Consider the following 21979-nt stretch of genomic DNA (forward strand, 5'->3'; position numbering starts at 1 on the left):
ATGCTTGTACCAGTGGGACCGTAAAGCTGCTGTTATGATAGTAGTACGTACACCACACCGACTGCGAGTTGCTTATGCATTTTGCTCCGTTACATGATTGCAGTGTGCTTCATAATACCACACAGCATGGAGCTGTTTTTTTGAGTCTCAAAATCCTGCAGGTACTTAGTACCAGAGAGATACTGCTATTGTTTCACTTTTTTCTCTGAAAAAAGAAAATAGAAAGAGAAAAATAAATGGCATGTGAGGGATTCTGCAAGCAATGGTGTTAATTTATTTCCAAAATATCCCATTCTTTTTTCAGGCAGAGGCAGCATTCGATTACTTATTTCGGCATTACTTCGCTTTCTGCAACTGCAAGTAACATATATGGCAGCAAGTCATTTTGCTTTTTGTAGTCATTGTTCTGCGCTGCCTGTTTTTAATCCGTGCGAATGCTGCCACCACTAAATAACTGCAACATTTCCAATTTGAAATGAAACCCAGTCTTTTATCCATCATTAAGTTGCACAATAGGGACTGCTAACTGCTTTATTTATTCCATATTCTTTCCTTTACTCCATCTCTCGCAAATCTGCTATATATAGAATGAAATATTATACTTGTGCGATTAAGCAAGCAGCTAAAGAACCAGAACCAGAACCAGAACCAGAACCAAAACCAAAAAAAATGATCCTCAGTCTAGGCTCGCTGGCCTTCCAAACAACCCAACATCCCAAGATTATCATGGCCACCCTCGACTCCACTTCTACAAGGTCAGTTTCTTTTCCCTGCAAACGTTACTTAAATATATATTGCTGAACTAATTTGGTTTATTAATGGTTCTGATTTGTTTCTGCAGGGAGAACTTGAACGTAGAGAGACCCTACCGCCCTGCAAAACAAGTGCAGTTTCAAGTAATTCATTCCATGCCACCTCAAAAGATTGAGATTTTCAAATCTTTGGAAGGTTGGGCTGAGAAGAACTTGTTGGTCCATCTAAAGCCTGTTGAAAAATGTTGGCAGCCACAAGATTTTCTTCCACAACCTGATTCTGAAGGATTCTATGATCAGGTGAAGGAATTGAGGGAAAGATCACAACCGCTTTCTGATGACTATTTTGCGGTGCTCGTAGGAGATATGATAACCGAAGAAGCAATTCCAACATACCAGTCTGTGCTTAACACACTTGATGGAGTTCGAGACGAGACTGGTGCCTCACTTAGTCCTTGGGCTATTTGGACTCGAGCTTGGACTGCCGAAGAGAACAGACATGGCGATCTTCTCAACAAGTATCTTTACCTCACAGGAAGAGTAGACATGAAAATGATCGAAAAGACTATTCAGTATCTCATTGGTTGTGGCATGGTCGGTCATCTTATGTGTTTCTTGATGTTTTATCACCATTTTTTTGTTCTTATTAGAAACTGACATTTATTTTTTCATTCTGTCCATTTCTTCGTGAAGGATGCAAAATTTGAAAACAACCCATATCATGGATTCATATACACTTCATTTCAAGAAAGAGCAACATTCGTGTCCCATGGTACACTGCGAGACTAGCTAAGGAGCAGGGAGACATGAAGCTAGCACAGATATGTGGAACGATTGCTGCTGATGAGAAACGACATGAGACCGCATATGTTAAGATTGTGGAGAAGCTGTTCGAGATCGATCCGGATGCGACTGTGTTGGCTTTTGCTGAGATGATGAAGAAAAGAATTCAAATGCCAGCAGTTCTGGTGTACGATGGGAAGGACGAGAACCTTTTCGAGCACTACTCAGGTGCTGCCCAGAGAGTTGGAGTTTACACAGTGAAAGACTATGGTGATATATTGGAGTTTCTAGTGAAAAGATGGGAAGTAGAGGAGTTGGGAGGAGTATCTGAGGAGTGACATAGGGCTCGAGATTTTGTATGTGGATTGAGTTCAAGGCTGAGAAAATTGGAGGAAAGAGCTGAAGAGAGAGCCAAAAAGAAATCATCAGGCTTCAGTTGGATTTTGAGAACATAAGTCTGCTGATTTCTCTTCATTTCTTTGCTTTTCGGGGAGATGGCTGGTCAATGCTTTTAATAACTTCAAATGAATCCTACCTATTTGATAATATAAATGCCTGAGTTGCTTTCTTTTCTTATTATTTTCATTTAGTGTCTGCTGTATATATATATTTCCACTCACTCATTCGCATCTATATAACAAATCTATATATAAATATTAGATAGTCAATACATATTTAATAATTTAAAATTAATAAACATATATAAAAGATAAAATATTTAGTCCCTACAATTTAATCAATCTTTTATAATATTTTTTATTATTAATTTTTTTTTTTATTCTAGAATGAGCGATAGATTATGGTTGCCATAAAAGTGAAATCTCACCTAGCGAGGAGGTGAAGACTTCCATATTTCAAGAATAATCATTCTTGCCAAGTGTTTCTTAATATTAATATTAACAATTTATATCTCTTTACATGTATTTCATCATATCTAATATTATTAATTTTAGCATTTGATTTACTTCATGTGATTTATAAGCCGCTACAAAATGAATCAAAATTTTATTTGATAATATCTTTGACTATTAATTAAATCTTAGGTCCTCAATTTTCTTGTATTTATAGGATCAGACACAATATCATTAATTTTAGAATTTAATTTGCTTTTATGTGAGAACAATATTTGGGCCCCTAATCTATTAAGTTATAACAATTCCGTGTGACCCTAATTGAGAATTAATCAGCCTAAAATTGCGTAAGCTTTTTCGATATTTAGAGGATGCGAAATTAAATAAATTTTATTTTTATGGTAACTATAGTAGGAGTACATACAAATATAATTATAAAATAATACAATTATATTTATATCAATCAGTTTTGAACAATATATATTATTTAAACAAGGTTTGGGTTCTTAATAGAACAAGGGTGCCCTCCATGCCATAATTTGTTCACTACATATGGGATTCGATTCAATTAATTGAATCCATGTCATATAAGCACATGTGGCTTTTTGCTTGTGTTTCACACATTTGGCATTATATATATATATATGTGAATATTAAACAATTATTAATCAGCAGTCCACATGCTAATTTGTGGATTTGAATGGCTTATCATAAAATATTTGTATAATATTTTTAAAATCATTCCTAAATTCAACTTCTTCATCCATCATATTTTCAGATTCAGATTCAAATTCAAAATCTATTCTTAATTAATTTTTGATATGAGTTTTTTGAAGGTTGTAGGTTATTAAAGTAAGCTTTTCATCTTTTAATAATCACATGCTATGGTTTCTTTTTGGTTAATAAGGTTAAATTGTCCATATAAAACTAAGTTTAGGGATAAGTATAGGAATGGAATTATATGCATTCATTTTCCTTAAAGTGGGGCCCTTTATAAGGTTAGGCCCATCATATATCCACGTCTCCAAACACAGCACTTAAATGTGATTTTTGACGTGAAAAACAAGACTGCCTTCCTTTTCGTTACACTCTATATACAACTCTTTGCCCTTCCCTTCCTTTATATTTACATTCCTAGCCTTGCCCATTGCACGTGCAAAATGTTATTAAAACATTATTTACCCAAACGTCGGCTAATTTTTCATGTTTGTGTTTTGAAAATGGTGACATAATTATAAAAAGTGTGAAGGCAGCGAGGGAAATGAAGAAAAGAATAATGGTAGAAAATCTATAAATATTTGAAATTAAAACTAAGAATTATAATCATACTAATTTTAAAATTCATAAATAATTCAGCCTCGTGTTAAATGTTTTTACTGGTCAATAAAATTCACACTGAAAGCTAAGAGTAACAGGGCGTAGGGTGTACCAATTTCTGTTCCCTCTCCTAAGAGGAATAATTGACAACAGAGACATAAAGAAATGTGCTTTTCATTATTATTTATGAATATGAATTTTCTTTTTGAGAAAAGGAGAATGGCAAGAAATGTAATAAGAAGAAAAACATATGGCATTACGGAAAGGGAAGCTCTTATTAATGGGATGTGTTGGTTCCGTGTCCTTCTGTCGACGACAATTGGCTGTGCGGTGTGTGCTTATGTTATGTTTTGATGCGTATCTCTTTCTTCCTTTTCATCTCAACCTTTTTTTAGCTCCCCTTTCTTCCCCAGATCACCTTTCTATGTTTTGATCCATGATCAAAACTTAAAAGGCAAAGCTCGATTCTTGATACCATTAAACGATTAAAATATTGAAAAAAAAGGAGAAAAGCTCCTCTCTTTTTGTGTGGTACTGTTGTTCTTGTCTCTGTTGCTGAGAGAAAAGAAGCAGAGTTACATTCATACGGACAAACAATGGCTCTAAAACTCAACCGACTAACCTTCCCACCAGCCCACAAACTCCCTTCTCAATCTCCGTTCCAGAGATCTCCTAATAGAGTTTTCATGGCGGCCACTGTTGGTTCCACTTCCACCAAGTATTTTTCATTTACTTTCTCTGCTTTCTTTGTTTCATCTTCTCATTGCATTTTCTTTGATATTTGTTGAATGTGCATGGGTCATCATTTCTTCATTCATCAAAAGATCCTTCTTTTTTTCGTCGTTCTTCATTATACGACTCTTAAATCTTTTTTGTTTTGATGTCATTCATATGTATGTCTTTTTCTATTTTCACGTTTTCTCTCTAAATTGTTTGTTTGTTTTTCTTTTCTCGCTGTCTTCGTGTGTGTAAGTGGGTCGGGATTGTCCTGTTCTCAGTTTTCTCCTAGTTTTGTTTTTGATTCAGCTCAATTCGCTGGCTTTCTCAGAAATAATTTCATTTTAAATCCTTTTTCATGTTTTTTTGGCATCAATCCTTACGATTTCTGTTTGATCATGCTGTAAATTATGTTTGAATTGCCCTCAAACACTGTAATTGATGTGTTTTCCCTGCTTTAATTTTGTCATTAGCTTCATAACTTGCGTTTATAATGCTGGTTTGGTGATTATGTTCTAACCCCTTTGGCCTCTTTCTTGATTTTTATTTTATTGTTGCTTTCTCTCTAAAATGATTCTTTTTTAATCAATGCTGATTTGATTTTGATATTCTTTTTATTTTGTTTAGAAAAAAAAAAAGGAAAAATTAACCAATGCATGCATGCATGGTTTTTATAAAAGAATTTTTTTAAAGCTGCATCCCTTGCTTGTTTGAAGCTCATCTGGAAATTTGGGAAGGAAGTTATTGGTGCTGAAGGTTCCTTTTCTCTTTATTTTTTTTGGTCTCTTTTTTAAATTTCTGGAAAATGTTATGTGATTTGTTGTTCTTTCCATTGTTTTTACTTTTTAAATCTGGAATCTATCAATATTATACAGGAGAGGGTGAATCTATGTGGTCTGTGAGTTGCATGTGGGGCTTTCTCTGTCTAGTATAGTTTTGATCTATGTGTTGTGTACATTATTTTATGTTATGTTTTCATTTGTTTAAGAGTTAGGTGTGAATCAAGGTTAACTTATTCCATTGGAACTAGATCCTGTTGGCTGACTGGTTTCAATGCGTGTGCAATATTATGTGCCCATTTTGTCCCTCTTTGGTGGGAATTCCTGGCCGCATGTTTAATTTAATATTCATGTCTTGATTATTCATTTTTTATTAGTTCTGTAATAATGTACATTCAGACTTGGATAAATGGTATCCTAGTTGATGATTATTTTCATGTTTTAGTTCAGTCTTTGATGGACTTATAACAGGGTTTTGTCTCTGAAGATTGTGATGAAATTGTTACCGATCTATGTGCTTTTTCCATCCGTGTTTCTTGATTTGTTTATGACTCTTGCACATTTTCATTTTTGGTTATGACTTTACTTTCTCTGGATTTGGTTACTGAGTAGTTGACTTATTTGGTATCCGTATGGTGGTAATTGGTTGAATTTGGTATTGTTTCTTGTGTATACGTTCATACTTGGTAGCATCTTACCAATAAGAAGCTATCTCTCTCTTGGTTGCTTGTTTGACTGTATTTTACTTTTCTATTCACATTCTAATGTCTTAATGGGCTGTCACACATGAACCTTTACTTTGTTTTGTAAAACATGATTGCTTTTGTTGAAGGGGGATCACATTCTTTAAGTTGGTTTGTTTAACTAAATTGAGTATGTTTTGTCCGAGCAAACTCTAATAGAGATTGTTTGAGTGAAACTTAATACTACCGTAATATCTATATCTTTAGTTGCGGTGCACATTTTCAGACGGACCCTATTTGTAGCTAAACATGATAATTTGGTTCACAGCATGGCTGGTAGTTTATTTCATGCATCCATCTGATTTAATTTCAAGTACTCCCATGTGAAAATCACATTTCTGCAAATAGAATCTCAAATTTGATATCGCCAATTTTTAAATACAACAAAAATCCAGAATCTCATTTCAAAAAGAAAAGGTGAAGTTTCCGTGGCTGAAATAACCTCAGGATGTCCACTTCACCTAATAAACTTGGGAGCATGCTAAGGTTACCTGCATATTTGTAATTTTGGATAACTGGAACTTCTTTAATACTTATTATACTACTCATTTTAAGGGTTTGTGCTCTAACTCCATTCTTTTATTTGTTACAGAGAGGTTGAGAATCTAAAGAAGCCCTTTAGTCCTCCACGAGAGGTACATGTTCAAGTGACTCATTCGATGCCTCCGCAAAAGATGGAGATATTCAAATCCTTGGAGGGTTGGGCTGAGGATAATATATTGGTGCATCTAAAACCTGTTGAGAAATGTTGGCAACCACAAGATTTTCTTCCAGACCCCGAGTCGGAAGGGTTTTATGAGCAAGTCAAGGAATTGAGGGAAAGGGCAAGGGAGCTGCCCGATGACTATTTTGTTGTGCTGGTTGGAGATATGATCACTGAAGAAGCGCTTCCAACTTATCAGACAATGCTTAACACCCTAGATGGAGTTCGAGATGAGACTGGTGCAAGCCTTACTTCTTGGGCAATCTGGACAAGGGCATGGACTGCTGAAGAGAATAGGCATGGTGACCTTCTCAACAAGTATCTCTACCTATCTGGTAGGGTGGATATGAAGCATATTGAGAAGACAATTCAGTATCTGATTGGGTCAGGAATGGTAAGATCTCTCTCCTTCTTTTTGGTGAATTTAGAATGCTAACTTGTAGTCCAGTATCGGTAACATCTTTTTGACAAATGTAATTCTCCTGTCCTTGCTATCTTTCCTTTTATAAAGAGGGTGACTACCAATTCCTTGAAGTTTATATATAAAGTATCGTTGATCTTCTAGTCTAACCTTACCGTCTCACGCAATTACTCTTCCAACTTTGGTGATTTTCTTTTCATGTGTGTGCATTGCAGGATCCTAAAACAGAAAACAATCCATACCTTGGTTTCATCTACACTTCATTCCAAGAGAGGGCAACATTCATATCCCACGGGAACACAGCTAGACTAGCGAAGGAGCATGGGGACATGAAGCTGGCACAGATATGTGGCATCATTGCTGCCGATGAAAAGCGACATGAAACTGCCTATACTAAGATAGCGGAGAAGCTCTTTGAGATTGACCCGGATGGCACTGTCATGGCTTTAGCTGACATGATGAGGAAAAAAATCTCAATGCCTGCCCACTTGATGTTCGATGGGCAGGATGATAACCTTTTTGATCACTACTCCTCTGTGGCCCAGAGGATTGGTGTCTACACTGCCAAGGACTATGCTGATATTCTGGAATTTCTGGTGGGAAGATGGAAGGTAGAGAATCTGATTGGTCTTTCTGGTGAAGGGCGTAGAGCTCAGGATTTTGTATGTGGATTGCCTGGAAGGATTAGAAGGTTGGAGGAGAGAGCCCAGGGAAGGGCAAAGCAAGCAGCGACTGTCCCGTTCAGCTGGATATTTGGTAGAGAACTGAAGCTTTAAGCAAAAAGTGGGTAGAACGCTTGTTCCAATACCATCTCATCGAATGTGGCATGGTATTTGGCCAATTAGTTCAATTCTGATGGCCCCCTTGTGAGAAAAGAAGTGTGGTAGAACGCTTGTTCTCAGCAAAGGAAGGACTATCAGATCTAAATCCTATCTAGAAACTAGAAGAAAAAAAGAAAAGTGTTTCCTGTTTACTCGCATATGGGGGGTTGTTTTAATTTTATTGTTATTTTCAATCAACAGAATGTATAAACCTTGTTATATTTTGCGAAATAAAATTATGAGAATGCAATGTCTGTAATGCTATTCCCATATATGGTCGGTGTTCTGCTTTTGGTCACTAGATGTAGGAAATAGGGGGATTGGAAAGTTTTGCAGACCATTTTTGTGGTTGGCTTGGATTCACAGAATTGAAAGAAATGTACTTTTTGCAACCAATACTTTAAAGAACACAAAAAAACAAAAAAAAAGCAGAAAGAAGAGTTTTATCAAAAAAGTAAGATGCTATTCATATCCTGTAGCATTCTGGACAATCTCATACAAAATGTCATTCACAAAATCAAATAAACAAATAATTCAATGTAATGCGACAGCAATAGCACCACAAAAAGAAAGATCTTAAAGCCATTAAACTTGGAAGGGCCATGGCCAATCCTTCAAGTCCTCCTCCTGCTGCACTTTAGCGCTTCTCCTCATACCAATATTACCACCCCCACTGCTAACATCGCCTTCTACATAGGCATAATACTTCAAGAAAAATGCAAGAGTGAGCACCACCCATTCAAGACAGAAAATCACAACACACAACCCACCAGCAAGCTTCAGTATCACCTCGCCATCTTCTTCCCTTACATAAGACTTCAATTGCCCAAGGAAATCACCTGTCCTTGTAAAGATCAACACTGAGACAGACCCTTGGAAAATGGCTGTGAGGACAGTGGCAACCATGTGAGCAGCATACCATCTATTAGTCCCGGAAGAGGCAGCAGCACAGCCTGAAACGGCTCCAGCAATGGTCAAAATGTGAAGGAGGATGAGAAAGAAGCCACATATGGAAGGCAACAATCGAAGAGAAAGGGTAAGGAAAATGCAACTAGAGGCTGCACCCAGTAAAATGTAGTTGCAGAACAAGAAGACCTTGTGAGTGTGATGGTGGGATTGAGACACTGATTGTGGGTTGCCCAGAGTGATGCCTCCCATTTCTTACTAATTGAATTGCTTTGATAATGAAGGAAAGGCTTTATCTGTTGTAAATGGAGATGGAAAGAAGAAGAAGAAGGATCGATGATTGTTGAGAGAGCGAGGAGTTTGTATGAATAATTTATAAAAGAAAGGGTTTCTCGCACTAACGGTCATACGACTATGTAACCGTTGAAATGGGAAAAGAAAAAAGATCGCAAACCTCACGCCATTGCCAGTCTGTGATTGCTCTCTAACGGCTACTTGCATCATCACAATGGGCTTTTTACATCTATCGGACTGGCCCCTACAAGAAAATCAACCGGGGCCGCTCAGAAAAAAACAAGATCCTAGTGTTTGAAAATATTTCATGATTTCATATTAAAGTGAAAATGGGCATGGTGTTAGTAATTATACTGACCAATTCTGTTTAGTTTGGAAATATGTGTTGCTTGACAATGTGCACACATTGATATCAAGCACAAAACTTTGACAAAATTAGGACAGACTTGGCAATGCCAAAACTGCAAAAATGAAGAGAAACTTTTCACATATGGTGCCATGTTATAACTAAAGCCTGGCCCATGACAAGGAGAAACCCAAAAAAGACTCTCTCCAAATTAGGGTTTTGGCCTTTTGATTCTGGGTCTTCTTCTTCTTTTCTTCTCCTGGCATATTCTCAGCTAGAGAGTCGGGAAAGCACTTGCACTGAGTAAAGATGTGGAGATCTATAGCTATTAAATCGAGACAAGCAGCACACAGCTTAAGTGCAGCCACAAGCTACAACAAGGTATCATCAGCTTCTCATTTCTCCAATTGGGTTCCTTGTCAACAAAACCTTCGTTTTCTCTCAAATTTGTCTGTAAACACAAATGATACTGAAATTGACCACTCCTCACATGGTTCTGCTCAAAACAATTACGATGGTGACGATGAAGGCAAAGTTACTGATACCCATTTGCACAATTTTTCCCCTCAAGCAGATATAAATGAAGTCTCACACCATTATTCAAGTGAAAATGGTGATACCCATATGGATAATTTTGTTCAGCGTTCACCGGATTTAGCTGAAGAAGCTAATACCCAAATTCATGGCGAGGTAGAGGGACATGTTGACTATGTAATTGATGCTGACAAGTTAGAAAATGTATTATCTTTGTTGCAAAGTAGCACTGATGCCTCACTAGAGTCAAGTCTTGATAATATGGATTTACATTTACATGAAGATTTTATCGTCAAAGTTCTCGAAACCCCTCTTATTGTAGGCGATAATTTGATTAAGTTTTTCAATTGGGCGATTAAGCAGCCAGATATCAATGTCACTACTCGTTTAGTTCATCCGCTTGTTCGAGCTATTTGTAGCGAGCTTAGGAAGAAAGACGCATACGCCTTATGGGATTTAGTTAAGGACATTGGTGAGGAGGAGAATACTGTGCTTAATGTTGACCTTCTTAATCAGTTGATAGCTTTGTTTTCCAAGTTAGGTAAAGGGAAAGCAGCTTTTGAGGTTTTCAACAAGTTTGGAGACTTCGGCTGTGTTCCTGATTCTGAGACATACCATTATACAATTGAAGCCCTTTGTAGGCGATCTATTTTTGATTGGGCTTCATCAGTTCGTGAAAAGATGCTCAGAGCAGAAGCCTTGCCTGACACTGAGAAAATTGGTAAGATTATATGCTGGTTTTGTAAAGGAGATAAGGCAAATGATGCCTATCTGGTGTATCTGTTGGCAAAAGAGAAGAACAAGTACCCACCTCAGCCTTCAGTAAATTTTTTGATTGGTTTGCTCTGTCAGAAGAATGAAACTGTCAAATTAGCTTTGGAGATGTTGGATGCTTTCTCAGGTCCAAAACGCAAGTATGCAATCAAGCCTTTTTCATCTGTCATTCGTGCTTTGTGTAGGATCAAAGATCTTGATGGGGCAAAAATGTTGCTTTCTAAGATGGTTGATGAGGGTCCACCTCCTGGAAATGCTGTGTTCAATTCCATTATCAATGGCTATTCTAAGTGTGGTGATATGAAAGAGGCAATAAAGATGAAACAACTGATGGTAAGGAGGGGATTGAAACCGGATCTTTTCACTTATGCTGTAATAATGAGTGGTTATGCAAGTGGTGGTCAGATGGAGGAGGCTTGCAAAGTACTATCAGAAGCCAAAAAGAAGCACTCTAAGCTCAGCCCTGTGATGTACCATACAGTCATCCGAGGATATTGCAAACTTGAGCAGTTTGATAAGGCTTTGGATTTGTTAGCAGAGATGAAGACATTTGGGGTCCAAGCTAATGCAGATGAGTACAATAAGTTGATTCAATCTCTATGCTTAAAGGCCTTAGATTGGGAAAGGGCAGAGAAACTGTTGGAGAAAATGAAGGAGGATGGCTTGCATCTAAATGGGATCACACGAGGTCTTATAAGAGCAGTTAAGGAGCTGGAGGATGAGGGGATTGAGAAAGAAGTAGGCGCTGAAGCTTGAAGTGTGGATGCCTCATACAGATGTTCAAGTTTTGGATCTCTAGGTTTTTCTTTTTTTTGTAAACTTTTCTCCATAGTATAATAATGGAAGCTTTGAATTTTTTTGTGGCATGCATTCTTGCTCTTTGCATGAGTTAGATCACAAAAGGGCTAAATTTGGTTGCTTATGATTCATTTCTTTGATGTTCTTGCATGAGATGAGAATGAGTTGTTTGACTTTCATATCTAAGCTGAATGCTTGTATGCTACAAGGAGGAACATGAACAAGTAGACTATTCCTTCATCAATGTAAATTTTAGTTGTCTAATCCATTGAATCCATTTATAGCTGAGTCATGAGTGTATTCAATACATTTCTGCATTTTGTTGATTCATTCTGGAATTCATGTTTGCTATAGCTGGAATAAGGTTGACTTGCTTACATTACATGTTTTGACACTGGATTTTCGTTTTTAATTCAGACATTAGCATGTCCTTTATTTGTTGTATTGTTTTCAGTCTCTTTGAACTGTTTTTTTTGGTTTTTTTTCGAAGTGCAAGACTCTGTTAAGAAAGATAGTAGCTTGCAGGTATGAGGACTAAGGAGTAGTATTATTAATTTTGGTTCATGCAATAGAATGTTTCTTCTAGCTGTACTTATTTATTATCTTTGATTCTCTGAAATTAATGCCATAGCTTTCTATTATTACCTCATCTATGTTAAGAATGTTAATACAGCTTGATGATATTGTTGGTTTCTGAGATGGTACATAAGTACTGTTTATTTTATCTATCTAATGTTTAAAGTTTCCACTCTTGCTTTTGAGGTTTGATGTGCCAGGGTTTTTTTTTTTCCCCCTGTTATGAGTTATAGGTTCTGTTCTGCAGCTTGAGAGGATAAAATTTTGCTCACTGATGTGATTTCTTGAGTGGCATCTTAGCCGATAAAATTTTGCACAATTTCAATCACATTACAGAGGCACAGCAAGATTATTTGATGCAACTCTATAAGTTTTATCGGCTTTCATTTTCTAGGGCTTAGAACTTGAGCATGAATCTATTTAGTGGATGGTTCTTGAAGCTAACGTGAGGGGTTGTTTGTGGGTATTATAGATGTTTGCAGAAGACATCTACTGGTTGTTTAAAGAATGTATCTGATGCTAGTTAAATGAAATAGATTGTCATAAATTTTATATTTTTTATCCTATTTCAGTTCTTACCAATAATAAGATGTACTTTTTGAACTGCTGTTATTATGAAATGATAATATCATCTGATGAATGGAGAGATAGAATCATATTTTTGTATTTTCAAATTGATTCTCCTCTGTTCTTATAAAGTTTAGTATTCTCTTCTTTCCCTTTATCCTTCATAAGTTAAGTTTAGTAGTTTAGGAAGTTTGTTGTGAATACATAGAATCACTAGTACTACTTACTGTACAGCTCCCTCTCTTTTACTGCTTTAGGGATAAGAAGAAGCAATTATCGATTTGCTTGTTTGCTGCATATAAATTCATCAAAGCTCCTCATGCTGATACAACATCCACACCAGAAGAAAGGGAAAAAGAAAAAAAGAGAATCCTTGCTGGAAAAGGAGAACCCTTTTCACTTTGATGCATGAGTATGATTTTTATGGATGGTTGGAGTTGTCTCTGGTTTCGAGAGAATGTTCTGAGGAGAGTGGAATTTAATTGAATGCAAATGACGCATTTGCAAAATTGTTTGTCTAAGATGTTTGGTTGGTGCAATAAATAAGCAAAACTATGCTGCTTCAAGTGTTACATAAAATGCCTCAAATAAGTTTAAGATAGAAATTTGGCCCCTTAAATGTAGACTTGTGTTGGCCATCATCATTTAAATGAGCAGATGATAAGATAGAGATAGGCTGCTCAAGATAGATATTTATATGGTATGAATTCTAGTCATAATCTTTTCAGAGTTGTATTCCAAAATGGGAAGAAATCTCATTCTTAAGTGGATAATTAAAGCTAAGCAAACGCAAGCAATGATTTAGTTAATTAATTAATTAAGAATGGTCCTTTAAATTGAAGGCATAAGACAAGACGAGTCTAGAAGGGCGGCTACCAACAGCAAGGGGATGCCACTCCACCAATGCAATTTGACTTCTAAGCCTACCTATTCAGTTTTTGACTGCTCCACCTTTTTTTTTTCTTTCTAAAAGGCTTGTAGCAGTAGCACCCATTTCCCTCTGATTCTGACAGGACTAAGGACTTAGAGAATATGTTTTTTCCCTTTCTTTCTTTCTTTCTTTGGTGCGTGAAATTCTAACTGATTTTATTGACATTATTAACAGAGCCACTTGGATTCTTTTCTTATTCATCATGCCACCTGTTGACACCATTCTATTCCCATACTCTCTGAAGCCATTGCAACAATCAGCAAATATCTTTCGTAAGATTCCTTGCTGCATTATTTTGAATTCAAGGTCAACCACAGTCACGTCTTCATCAAACATCATTTTCTCTCTTCTACTGCAGCAACTGCACCCTCCCCCCCTCTTCTTATATACTACTTATAAAACCCAAGATCCAGATTGATCGGTTTCATACGACAACCTCAAAACCATGCATCTTCTTCTTTTCCTCTTCTTTGGTCTTGTTCTTCTTTTGCTACTTTGCGTTGAAGCTAGCAATTCCAGTGCAGGTTGCTTTCAGATTGAGAGGGAAGCTCTTGTCCAATTCAAACGAGCTCTTCAAGATCCATCCGGGCGCCTTTCCTCTTGGACTGGCAATCATTGCTGTCAATGGAAGGGTGTTACCTGCAGTCCAGAGACAGGTAATGTAATCCGGCTTGATCTCAGAAACCCTTTCAACCTTACCTATCCTGAATATCTTATGTTAGCAAATGAGGCTGAAGCTTATAACTATTCTTGTTTGAGTGGTCATATTCACCCTTCTTTGCTTCAGTTAAAACATTTGCAGTATTTGGATTTGAGTGTTAACAATTTCCAACAAATTCCAATCCCTGATTTCATCGGTAACCTATCTGAGTTGAAATACCTTAATCTTTCTCATGCTTCCTTTGCCGGAATGGTTCCGACTCAGCTTAGAAACCTGAAAAATTTGGAATATCTGGATCTTTATCCATATTCATACCTCGTTGCTTTTCCTGAAAGAATTTGGGTTTCTGAAGCAAGCTGGATGTCTGGTCTGTCTTCTCTTAAGTACCTAAACTTGGGAAATGTCAACCTCAGCTTAATATCAACTGCTTGGTTGGATGCTTTGCATAAGCTCCCTTCTCTTGTAGAACTGCGTTTGCCTGGATGTGGTCTACGTACCTTCCCTCAATTTCTTCCATCTCTCAATCTTACTTCTTTGCAAGTCCTCCATCTTTACAACAACCATTTCAACTCCTCAATACCTCATTGGTTGTTTAATATTACTACTCTTGTGGAACTTAATCTCATGAATTCTGAATTAACCGGTCCTGTATCTAGTTATGCTTGGAGAAACCTTTGTAATTTGAAAGCTTTAGACTTAACTTACAACGCATTTAGTGGTGAAATAGTTCAAATTCTGGATAGTTTCTCTCAGTGCAGTAACTTCAGCATAGAGGTTTTACACCTGGGTTATAACCAATTCACTGGCCTTATTCCTGAGTCTTTGGGAAACTTCCTGAGCTTGAGGTCCCTTAGAATTTTTGGGAACTCAATATCAGGTTCAATTCCAACATCCATTGAGAGGTTGTCCTTGTTGGAGGACTTGGACCTTTCTGCCAATAAATTGAGTGGAAACATCCCAGAAATCATTGGCCAACTTGAGTCTTTAACTTATTTGGATCTCTTTGGGAATTCTTGGGTGGGCAACATTTCAGAGAGTCATTTCCTTTCACTCAAAAATTTGAAAGTTTTCTCCTTATCCTCTGTAAACAAGTCCTTGGCGTTTGATGTTAGACAAGAGTGGGTTCCTCCTTTCAGCCTGCAAGTCATCTTAGTCCGTGATTGCCAACTAGGCCCAAAATTTCCTGCATGGCTCGAGACTCAAAAGGAATTAGTTAGAATAACCCTCATTGATGATGCAATTTCAGACTCACTACCTGTCTGGTTCTGGAAGTTCACTCCACAAATTAGGTGGCTGGAACTCCAAAACAACCAAATACATGGAACACTTCCAGTATCGTTGAGTTTTACACCAGGGACAGTGCGAGTGGATGTAAGTTCCAACCGTTTAGAGGGTCTCCTACCAATTTGCTCTAATGTTCAATCTCTGTCTTTCAGTAGCAACTTGTTTAAAGGACCAATTCCTTCAACAATTGGACAAAATATGTCAGCGTCGGTAGTCTTGGAGCTTGCTGGAAACTCTTTAAATGGAGAAATTCCCTCTTCAATTAGTGAGATGAAAAAGCTGAACCTCCTCGATCTCTCAAATAATCAGTTATCAGGGATTATTCCAAAGAATTGGGAAGGTTTGGAAGATATGGATACCATAGATTTGTCCCTGAACAATCTATCTGGTGGCATCCCAGGCTCGATGTGCTCACTACCTCAGCTTCAGGTGTTGAAACTGTCTAGGAACAATCTTTCAGGATTGTTGTCTGATTCCTTGCTAAACTGCACACATGTATCTTCACTTGATCTTGGATACAATCAATTCACTGGAGATATACCGAGTTGGATTGATGAAAAGCTAGTATCAATGGGAATACTAATTTTGCGAGCTAATAAGCTCAGTGGAAGTCTTCCTGAAAGTCTTTGTCGGCTTCCTGATCTCCACATCTTGGACTTGGCATATAATAATTTGTCAGGGTCGCTCCCAACATGTTTGGGAAATCTTAGCGGTTTAATTTCTTTCAGACCTTACAGTCCAGTGACAAATCGTGTCACCTACTCGCAGGAAGTACAGTTGAATGTGAAGGGAAGACAAGTTGATTACACAAAGATTCTTTCTGTGGTGAACGTCATAGATATGTCTGTGAATAATCTACAAGGACAGATCCCGGATGGCATATCAAAACTGTCATATATGGGTACCTTTAATGTATCTTGGAATCGGTTGACCGGAGAAATACCAGCAAAGATTGGAGACCTGAAACTCTTAGAAACTCTCGACCTCTCTTGCAACCAACTTTCAGGTCCAATTCCAATGAGCATGCCTTCTATGACTGCCTTGAACTACTTAAACTTATCGCACAATGACCTGTCAGGACAGATTCCATTAGCCAACCAGTTCCAAACCTTCGTTGATCCCTCCATTTACGAGGGTAACCCTGGACTCTGTGGCTTTCCATTGCCAACCAGCTGCTCCACACCAAATGATGGGCATGTGGATGAAGATACCCAGGATGATGGTGATGAAGAAAATGATGGGATTGACATGCTATGGTTTTACACAGCCTTGGCACCAGGATATGTGGTGGGTTTTTGGGTGGTTGTTGGAACACTGATACTGAAGAGGACATGGAGGCATGCGTATTTCCAGTTTGTGGATAACATGAAAGATTCAATATACTCGGTTATTACGAAATGAAGATTGATTTTTTGCAAATTAAGCGGCCAGTCTAACTGAGTAGACGGATGCAGTTTCTTTGACCTTTTATATATATGTGTATCTACAGTGTTAATTGTACGTTGTTTTAATCACTCAGTAGTTGCTGTAATGTGTATGGCTCTTCTGCTAGGGACAAACTGAACTCAGTGTCTGTGTCCTCTAAAGTAGGGGCAGCATGTTATATTACCTTTTTGTTTTCTGTAGAATAGAATCAAAGATGGAGTTTTCACATGGGTATACTTGATTGATTCATGCATTTTTATACACTCCTAACTGCAGCCTGAATGTGAATGTAAACAGTGATGTAATTGCCGGGAACATTACTGTAGTTGCAATTTGCCAAAGTTGAAATTGAAATGCCAGCCATAGTTTAATTTTTCAGGCGTTGACATGCCCCCTCTCCCTTCCCCATGAATCAATACAACAGTTTGATCTCCAATCCTTGTGATTTAAAGGGAAGAAAAAGCATCAGAAGCTCTAGTCTTAATTATACTTGATATATGTTATAAATTTTACTGTGAAGTTTTCTTCACATTATAAGAGAAGTGTTTGCAAGTTACTCCTTTGATCTAGTGCATCACTGTTTCTGTTTTTATAGAAAGTCAAGTGAAAGAAGTGTTTGCAAGTGAAAGGAAGACTCTTTAGTGTGTTTGGAAAATTTGATGTTATAGATACAGCAAGTAGCAGATGAGTAATTGTGTGATGAATATAATCTGGTGTCTAAGATCTTTATTTGGGGTTGAAGACGTAATGCAAATGCAACTAGTCAGGAATTTCAAATTTTGATATGTGGGTGGTACCTGATAATTGTGATACAAGTAAATGTTGACTTGTGCAGGAAAATAGTGAAGGGTGCAGAAAACAAGTTAATTGTCTATAAACCAGTTGAGTAGAACAAGAAGTTCATTCATGAACATCCCTCCTATAGTTCAAGTTTCAAATCTGAAGTGGACTGAATATGTTTGTTGCTGTCAAATCTGTTCAGTCCTCTTCATTATTGACCAAGTCACAGATTAGTAAGCTTCACCCCTGCCTATAAAAGCAGAGGACATTTTTTAATAGGACTGCATATATCGTATATATATACACGAGCAAATTAAATTAATCTGCATCTATGGTCAAACTGAAAGAATTCAAACTGCCACTTTGTAAACTTGTTGAACCTGTAGAGTTGGTGGCGCAAAGAGCATCATCCTCTCCTGCCCAGAGGGAAGGCTTTGGAGGCATTTGTAAGCTCTGAACATCTTCTTCAAGCATATCTATCACTTGATGCATTGAAGGACGGTTGTCAGGCTTCAATTGTATACACCACAGTGCTACTATAAACATCTTTTTTGTAGTTTTCCTTTCCTCCTCTGTAGCATCTTCCATTTCTATTTCATTTCCTTCACTGTATTGGTGGTGTATCCATAAAGGAAAGAAAACTTGACTTGAATTTTCTGTGAAGTCATTGAAATTCCTTCTTCTTGCTGCCATCTCCATCAATAACATTCCATAACTATACACATCAGCTTTGTGAGAAACACCTCCAATATGTTTGTAGAACAATTCTGGAGCCATGTACCCTAATGTTCCCTTTGCTGCAGTAAGAGATACAATGCTATTGCCTTTGGAGTGTAATTTTGCAAGTCCAAAATCTGCGACTTTTGGAGTGAATTTCTCATCCAAAAGAACATTGTGCGGCTTTATATCAAAATGCAGAATTTGCATATGACAACCTCGATGAAGATATTCAATACCTCGAGCTATTCCAAGAGAAATATCATACATTTTCTCAACACTAATGGGGATGCTGCCTTCTTTGTAAAATATGTGCTTATCAAGGGATCCATTAGGCATAAGTTCATATATGAGAGCTTGTTTCAATCCCTCAACACAAAATCCAATCAGCTGAACTACATTAACATGATGAATTCTACCAATAGTTGCTACTTCATTGATAAATTCTTGTCCATCCGCTTTGGATTTACCCAAAATCTTTACTGCCACAAGACGGCCACTACGGAGTTTTCCTCTATATACGCAACCATAACCTCCTTCACCTAATTTGTACTTGAAATTTGTAGTTATTTTCTTAAGATCTGAATAAGAGTACCTAACTGGCATGAGATTAGCATGGCTTTGTAGGAACTCTTCAATTGAATAATACATTGATAAATGTCTTCTTCTCCATTTATAGATCAAGAAGATGATTATAACTGGAAACCCGATAAAGAATAATATTGCACGGAGTAATACTGTAAAGAAAGTAATGGAAAATAAGAGTGAGTAGTGAAAAAATTTATCAATTGCGCACGAATGCTATGACTAATGAGTATATATTGCCTTCATTTCCATAAGTATTAACTGATTCTAAGTAATCACATTACTATACCATAGAATGATAGCTTTGTATGATTAATTTTAATATACAAGATGTATTACATTAGTTCCCTAATTACCACATATATGTTATGACTCAACAAGATACATCATTTGTTCTCTTAATTCTTTCCCCAACAAAGACACATAATCAGAACAGATAAATTATGCATGTAGAGTAACACAGTTCAATGTGAAGGAGGAAAGATCTTACCAATGACAGAGAAGCAATAACGCAGGATAGCCAATACATAAATCCGCAAAACTACAGGAATTTTTTTTTGGAGAAAATAAAACATCAGTATATGTTATAAACAATCAAAAACTATTTTGATTTAACTTTGATACGTAAATAAATATAAGCAACTTTATATATATAGGGAGCTACTTTGGGTCAGCGATTCTGGTTTACAAGCCAATATACGGCGCCTTGTAAAGCACTGGGAGAGTATGTGAAGGGTTATGGAGTTGCTCTCGCATTGCATGCTTCTAAATTTGAATATGCTTATCTAAATAGCAATTGATTAAATAAAGCGCTGGAAAAATTCAAAAAAGAAAAAGAGAAAGTAAAGAAATCAATCGAATAAAATGGTTCCTTGTTAGTACTAACCCCATGGCTCAGAGTGAATCAGTTTACCTGCATTAACCCAAAAGAAAATGTAATTGATGTTAAAAATGATAGACAGCAAATAACAACTCTTGTTTAATTTCTTTGCTATGGTATTAATAAGAACAATTAAACAAATGAAAAATTCTTCCCACTACACCAGTTGGGTTGATAGACAAATTCATCAGTATGTAGATATATGATACTACAACCATTTTGCAGCAGCTTAATTTCTTATGGAAAGAAATGGGAGGGATGAATTGCTTACCACCAAGGACAAATTGTACGAATCCACTTGGAACTGCAAGAAATCACAATATGAATTAGTGAAATAGAAATGAAGCAAGCAGTTGAAGGACTACTAGATGATTTCTTCTTACAAATTGGGAGGGCATCGAGAAAAATAGAAAGCATAGATTGCATAGAACTAGCAAATTCGCGTATGTTGCCCAGCTCTGCAACTGAAAGAGGAGAGAATAAGATGAATAATTATGAGAACAATTAATTAATTAATGAAAAGAACGTACCCGGAAAGCCAACAGCACATGAAGACCAAACATCTCGAAGCTGGCACTGGTGATCTGGGGAAATCTGACAGCAAGCCGAAAGCCATGAGAGCTCAAACCCATAAGCCAGACTATGATAGACATCTAAATAGGTAAGGTTGCTGTTGCTGTTGTTTAGGGGCAAGGAAATGGGATATACGAGGTCAATATGGCAGGAATCAGGAAAATCCAAGACAGGAGGAGCACCAATTCTGACGTAAGAATAAGGTGCAGAGCCTGTTTGTTTGAATTGGGTATAGATACAAGGTGAAGCATGTATATAGAGTGGAGAATTAGGGAGTGGATTTGCACAGGTGATGAAAAGTAAGGTGCGATAATCAAATACATCAAAAAGTGAATAGGGATAGTTAGTTTGTAAAGAATGAAAAGGTTCTCCTCGGGATACAGAGTGACGAGGAAGGGAGGAACAGTTATCTCTCTGGAAGTCGGCTTCCACCAATCGGATGGTGGCGTTGTTGTAATTAATAGCCTGCACAAAGTAGTGGACATTGAATAAGTAGAGGTGGAGAAGGTTGTTCTGGCAAACAAGTTGAAGATCTTTGTGGCCGCAGTGTTTCGGATGGGTTTTAAGTCGGAAAGGGTAGGCAATAGAGACATTGGCGCAGGAAGAAATGCAGCTGTTATTTGTAGCAGTGCAAGTATGATGATGGAATTGAAGGAGCAGTAATAGTGAAACAACAAGGACAAGGATCTTTGCCGGCGGAAACATTGACGACTAGTTTTTACTTGCATACATGCAAATAATGAATGAAGTAAGAATGGCTTTCACAAATTGTGTAGCAATTAGAAATTGAAAAAGTCAACTGAGTGCTGTGAGTGTGAGCAGTTGCATCCTGAAGGTGAAGGCGGCTTGGAAGAAGAAAGGTAATGATTAGACAATTTGGGCTGAAATAGAAACAGAAATAAAAATAAAAATATAGGGAGGCCTTTGTAAGATTTGGGCTGAGATGAGGCCACACTGACACTAAGAAAAATGCAGGGGTCTCACTCTGCGGAATGAATGAATAAATAATGAGATCATGGCAATGGCAGACTTGTGTTTATTTCAGCGCTGAAGCTGTGTGCTCTACTACTGATAGACCTTAGATTCATCGGAGGATGGCTGTCATATCCTTTTAGCATATTGCAGATGTAATAAATACATTTGGAAAAGCCAATCGCAATTTGTCTACAGTGTTTATTCTAATTTATTGATTTGGTAACATCATCATCATCTTTTTTGATTTTATAATTTGTTCAACATGCATCAAATATCGCTGTGAGTCAACGCCATCGGTTTCCGTTTCGCTCTGAGTTCTAGATCTCAGCATCTTTATAGGAAAGGAATGGACGTGGGAAGTTTTACAAGTCATACCGACTCGCTTGAACATCTAAAGTTGAAGTTTTTGAATAAAAAATGAATCAAAAACTGTCACTGTCAGCAGCTAGCATCTGTTTGTCAACAAGGAGAGAGGAAAATTAGATT

General features: G+C 37.2%; 5 protein-coding genes and 1 pseudogene across 6 annotated transcripts; 4 read left to right on the forward strand and 2 right to left on the reverse strand.

The window, feature by feature from the left end:
- The first annotated feature begins 39 nt into the window (after positions 1–39).
- Positions 40–2114, forward strand: LOC8263459 (annotated as a pseudogene).
- A 2185-nt stretch (positions 2115–4299) lies between these two features.
- LOC8263458 (stearoyl-[acyl-carrier-protein] 9-desaturase, chloroplastic-like) lies at positions 4300–7842 on the forward strand. Its single transcript, NM_001323709.1, is given in 3 exon segments — positions 4300–4421; positions 6535–7039; positions 7282–7842. Coding segments are annotated over 3 exon segments (1188 nt in total).
- Positions 7843–8368: 526 nt separating this feature from the next.
- On the reverse strand, positions 8369–9218 carry LOC8263457. The gene has a single exon (XM_002514733.4). The coding sequence runs from the start codon at positions 9043–9045 to the stop codon at positions 8473–8475; it is 573 nt and encodes a 190-aa protein (XP_002514779.1). The 5' UTR covers positions 9046–9218; the 3' UTR covers positions 8369–8472.
- A 256-nt stretch (positions 9219–9474) lies between these two features.
- LOC8263456 (pentatricopeptide repeat-containing protein At3g02650, mitochondrial) lies at positions 9475–11670 on the forward strand. The gene has a single exon (XM_002514732.4). The coding sequence runs from the start codon at positions 9743–9745 to the stop codon at positions 11495–11497; it is 1755 nt and encodes a 584-aa protein (XP_002514778.1). The 5' UTR covers positions 9475–9742; the 3' UTR covers positions 11498–11670.
- A 2388-nt stretch (positions 11671–14058) lies between these two features.
- Positions 14059–16959, forward strand: LOC8263455 (receptor-like protein EIX2). Its single transcript, XM_048376968.1, has one exon. The coding sequence runs from the start codon at positions 14059–14061 to the stop codon at positions 16957–16959; it is 2901 nt and encodes a 966-aa protein (XP_048232925.1).
- An 874-nt stretch (positions 16960–17833) lies between these two features.
- Positions 17834–21498, reverse strand: LOC8263454 (LEAF RUST 10 DISEASE-RESISTANCE LOCUS RECEPTOR-LIKE PROTEIN KINASE-like 2.4). Of its 2 annotated transcripts, none has more exons than XM_015716748.3 (6): positions 20476–21498; positions 20329–20409; positions 20217–20249; positions 19952–19978; positions 19556–19606; positions 17834–19217 (listed from the first exon to the last, which is right to left on the reverse strand). In XM_015716748.3, the coding sequence occupies exons 1-6, from the start codon at positions 21221–21223 to the stop codon at positions 18082–18084; spliced, it is 2076 nt and encodes a 691-aa protein (XP_015572234.1). In that variant the 5' UTR covers positions 21224–21498; the 3' UTR covers positions 17834–18081. The 2 variants fall into 2 exon arrangements, with proteins under 2 accessions (XP_015572234.1, XP_015572235.1); XM_015716749.3 differs by having other exon boundaries at positions 20329–20403; positions 20476–21223.
- Positions 21499–21979: the final 481 nt, after the last annotated feature.

Source organism: Ricinus communis, chromosome 7 (assembly GCF_019578655.1).
Source record: "Ricinus communis isolate WT05 ecotype wild-type chromosome 7, ASM1957865v1, whole genome shotgun sequence".
Lineage (NCBI taxonomy): Eukaryota > Viridiplantae > Streptophyta > Magnoliopsida > Malpighiales > Euphorbiaceae > Ricinus > Ricinus communis.

Bases quoted from the DNA above. Each gene is read 5' to 3' on its own strand.
- LOC8263457 (XM_002514733.4), bottom strand. From the start codon at position 9,045: ATGGGAGGCATCACTCTGGGCAACCCACAATCAGTGTCTCAATCCCAC.
- LOC8263456 (XM_002514732.4), top strand. From the start codon at position 9,743: ATGTGGAGATCTATAGCTATTAAATCGAGACAAGCAGCACACAGCTTA.
- LOC8263455 (XM_048376968.1), top strand. From the start codon at position 14,059: ATGCATCTTCTTCTTTTCCTCTTCTTTGGTCTTGTTCTTCTTTTGCTA.
- LOC8263454 (XM_015716748.3), bottom strand. From the start codon at position 21,223: ATGTTTCCGCCGGCAAAGATCCTTGTCCTTGTTGTTTCACTATTACTG. The intron at 20,410-20,475 runs GTACGTTCTTTT...CTCCTCTTTCAG, and splicing joins ATGTGCTGTTGGCTTTCCGG to TTGCAGAGCTGGGCAACATA. The intron at 19,979-20,216 runs GTAAGCAATTCA...GGGTTAATGCAG, and splicing joins CGTACAATTTGTCCTTGGTG to GTAAACTGATTCACTCTGAG.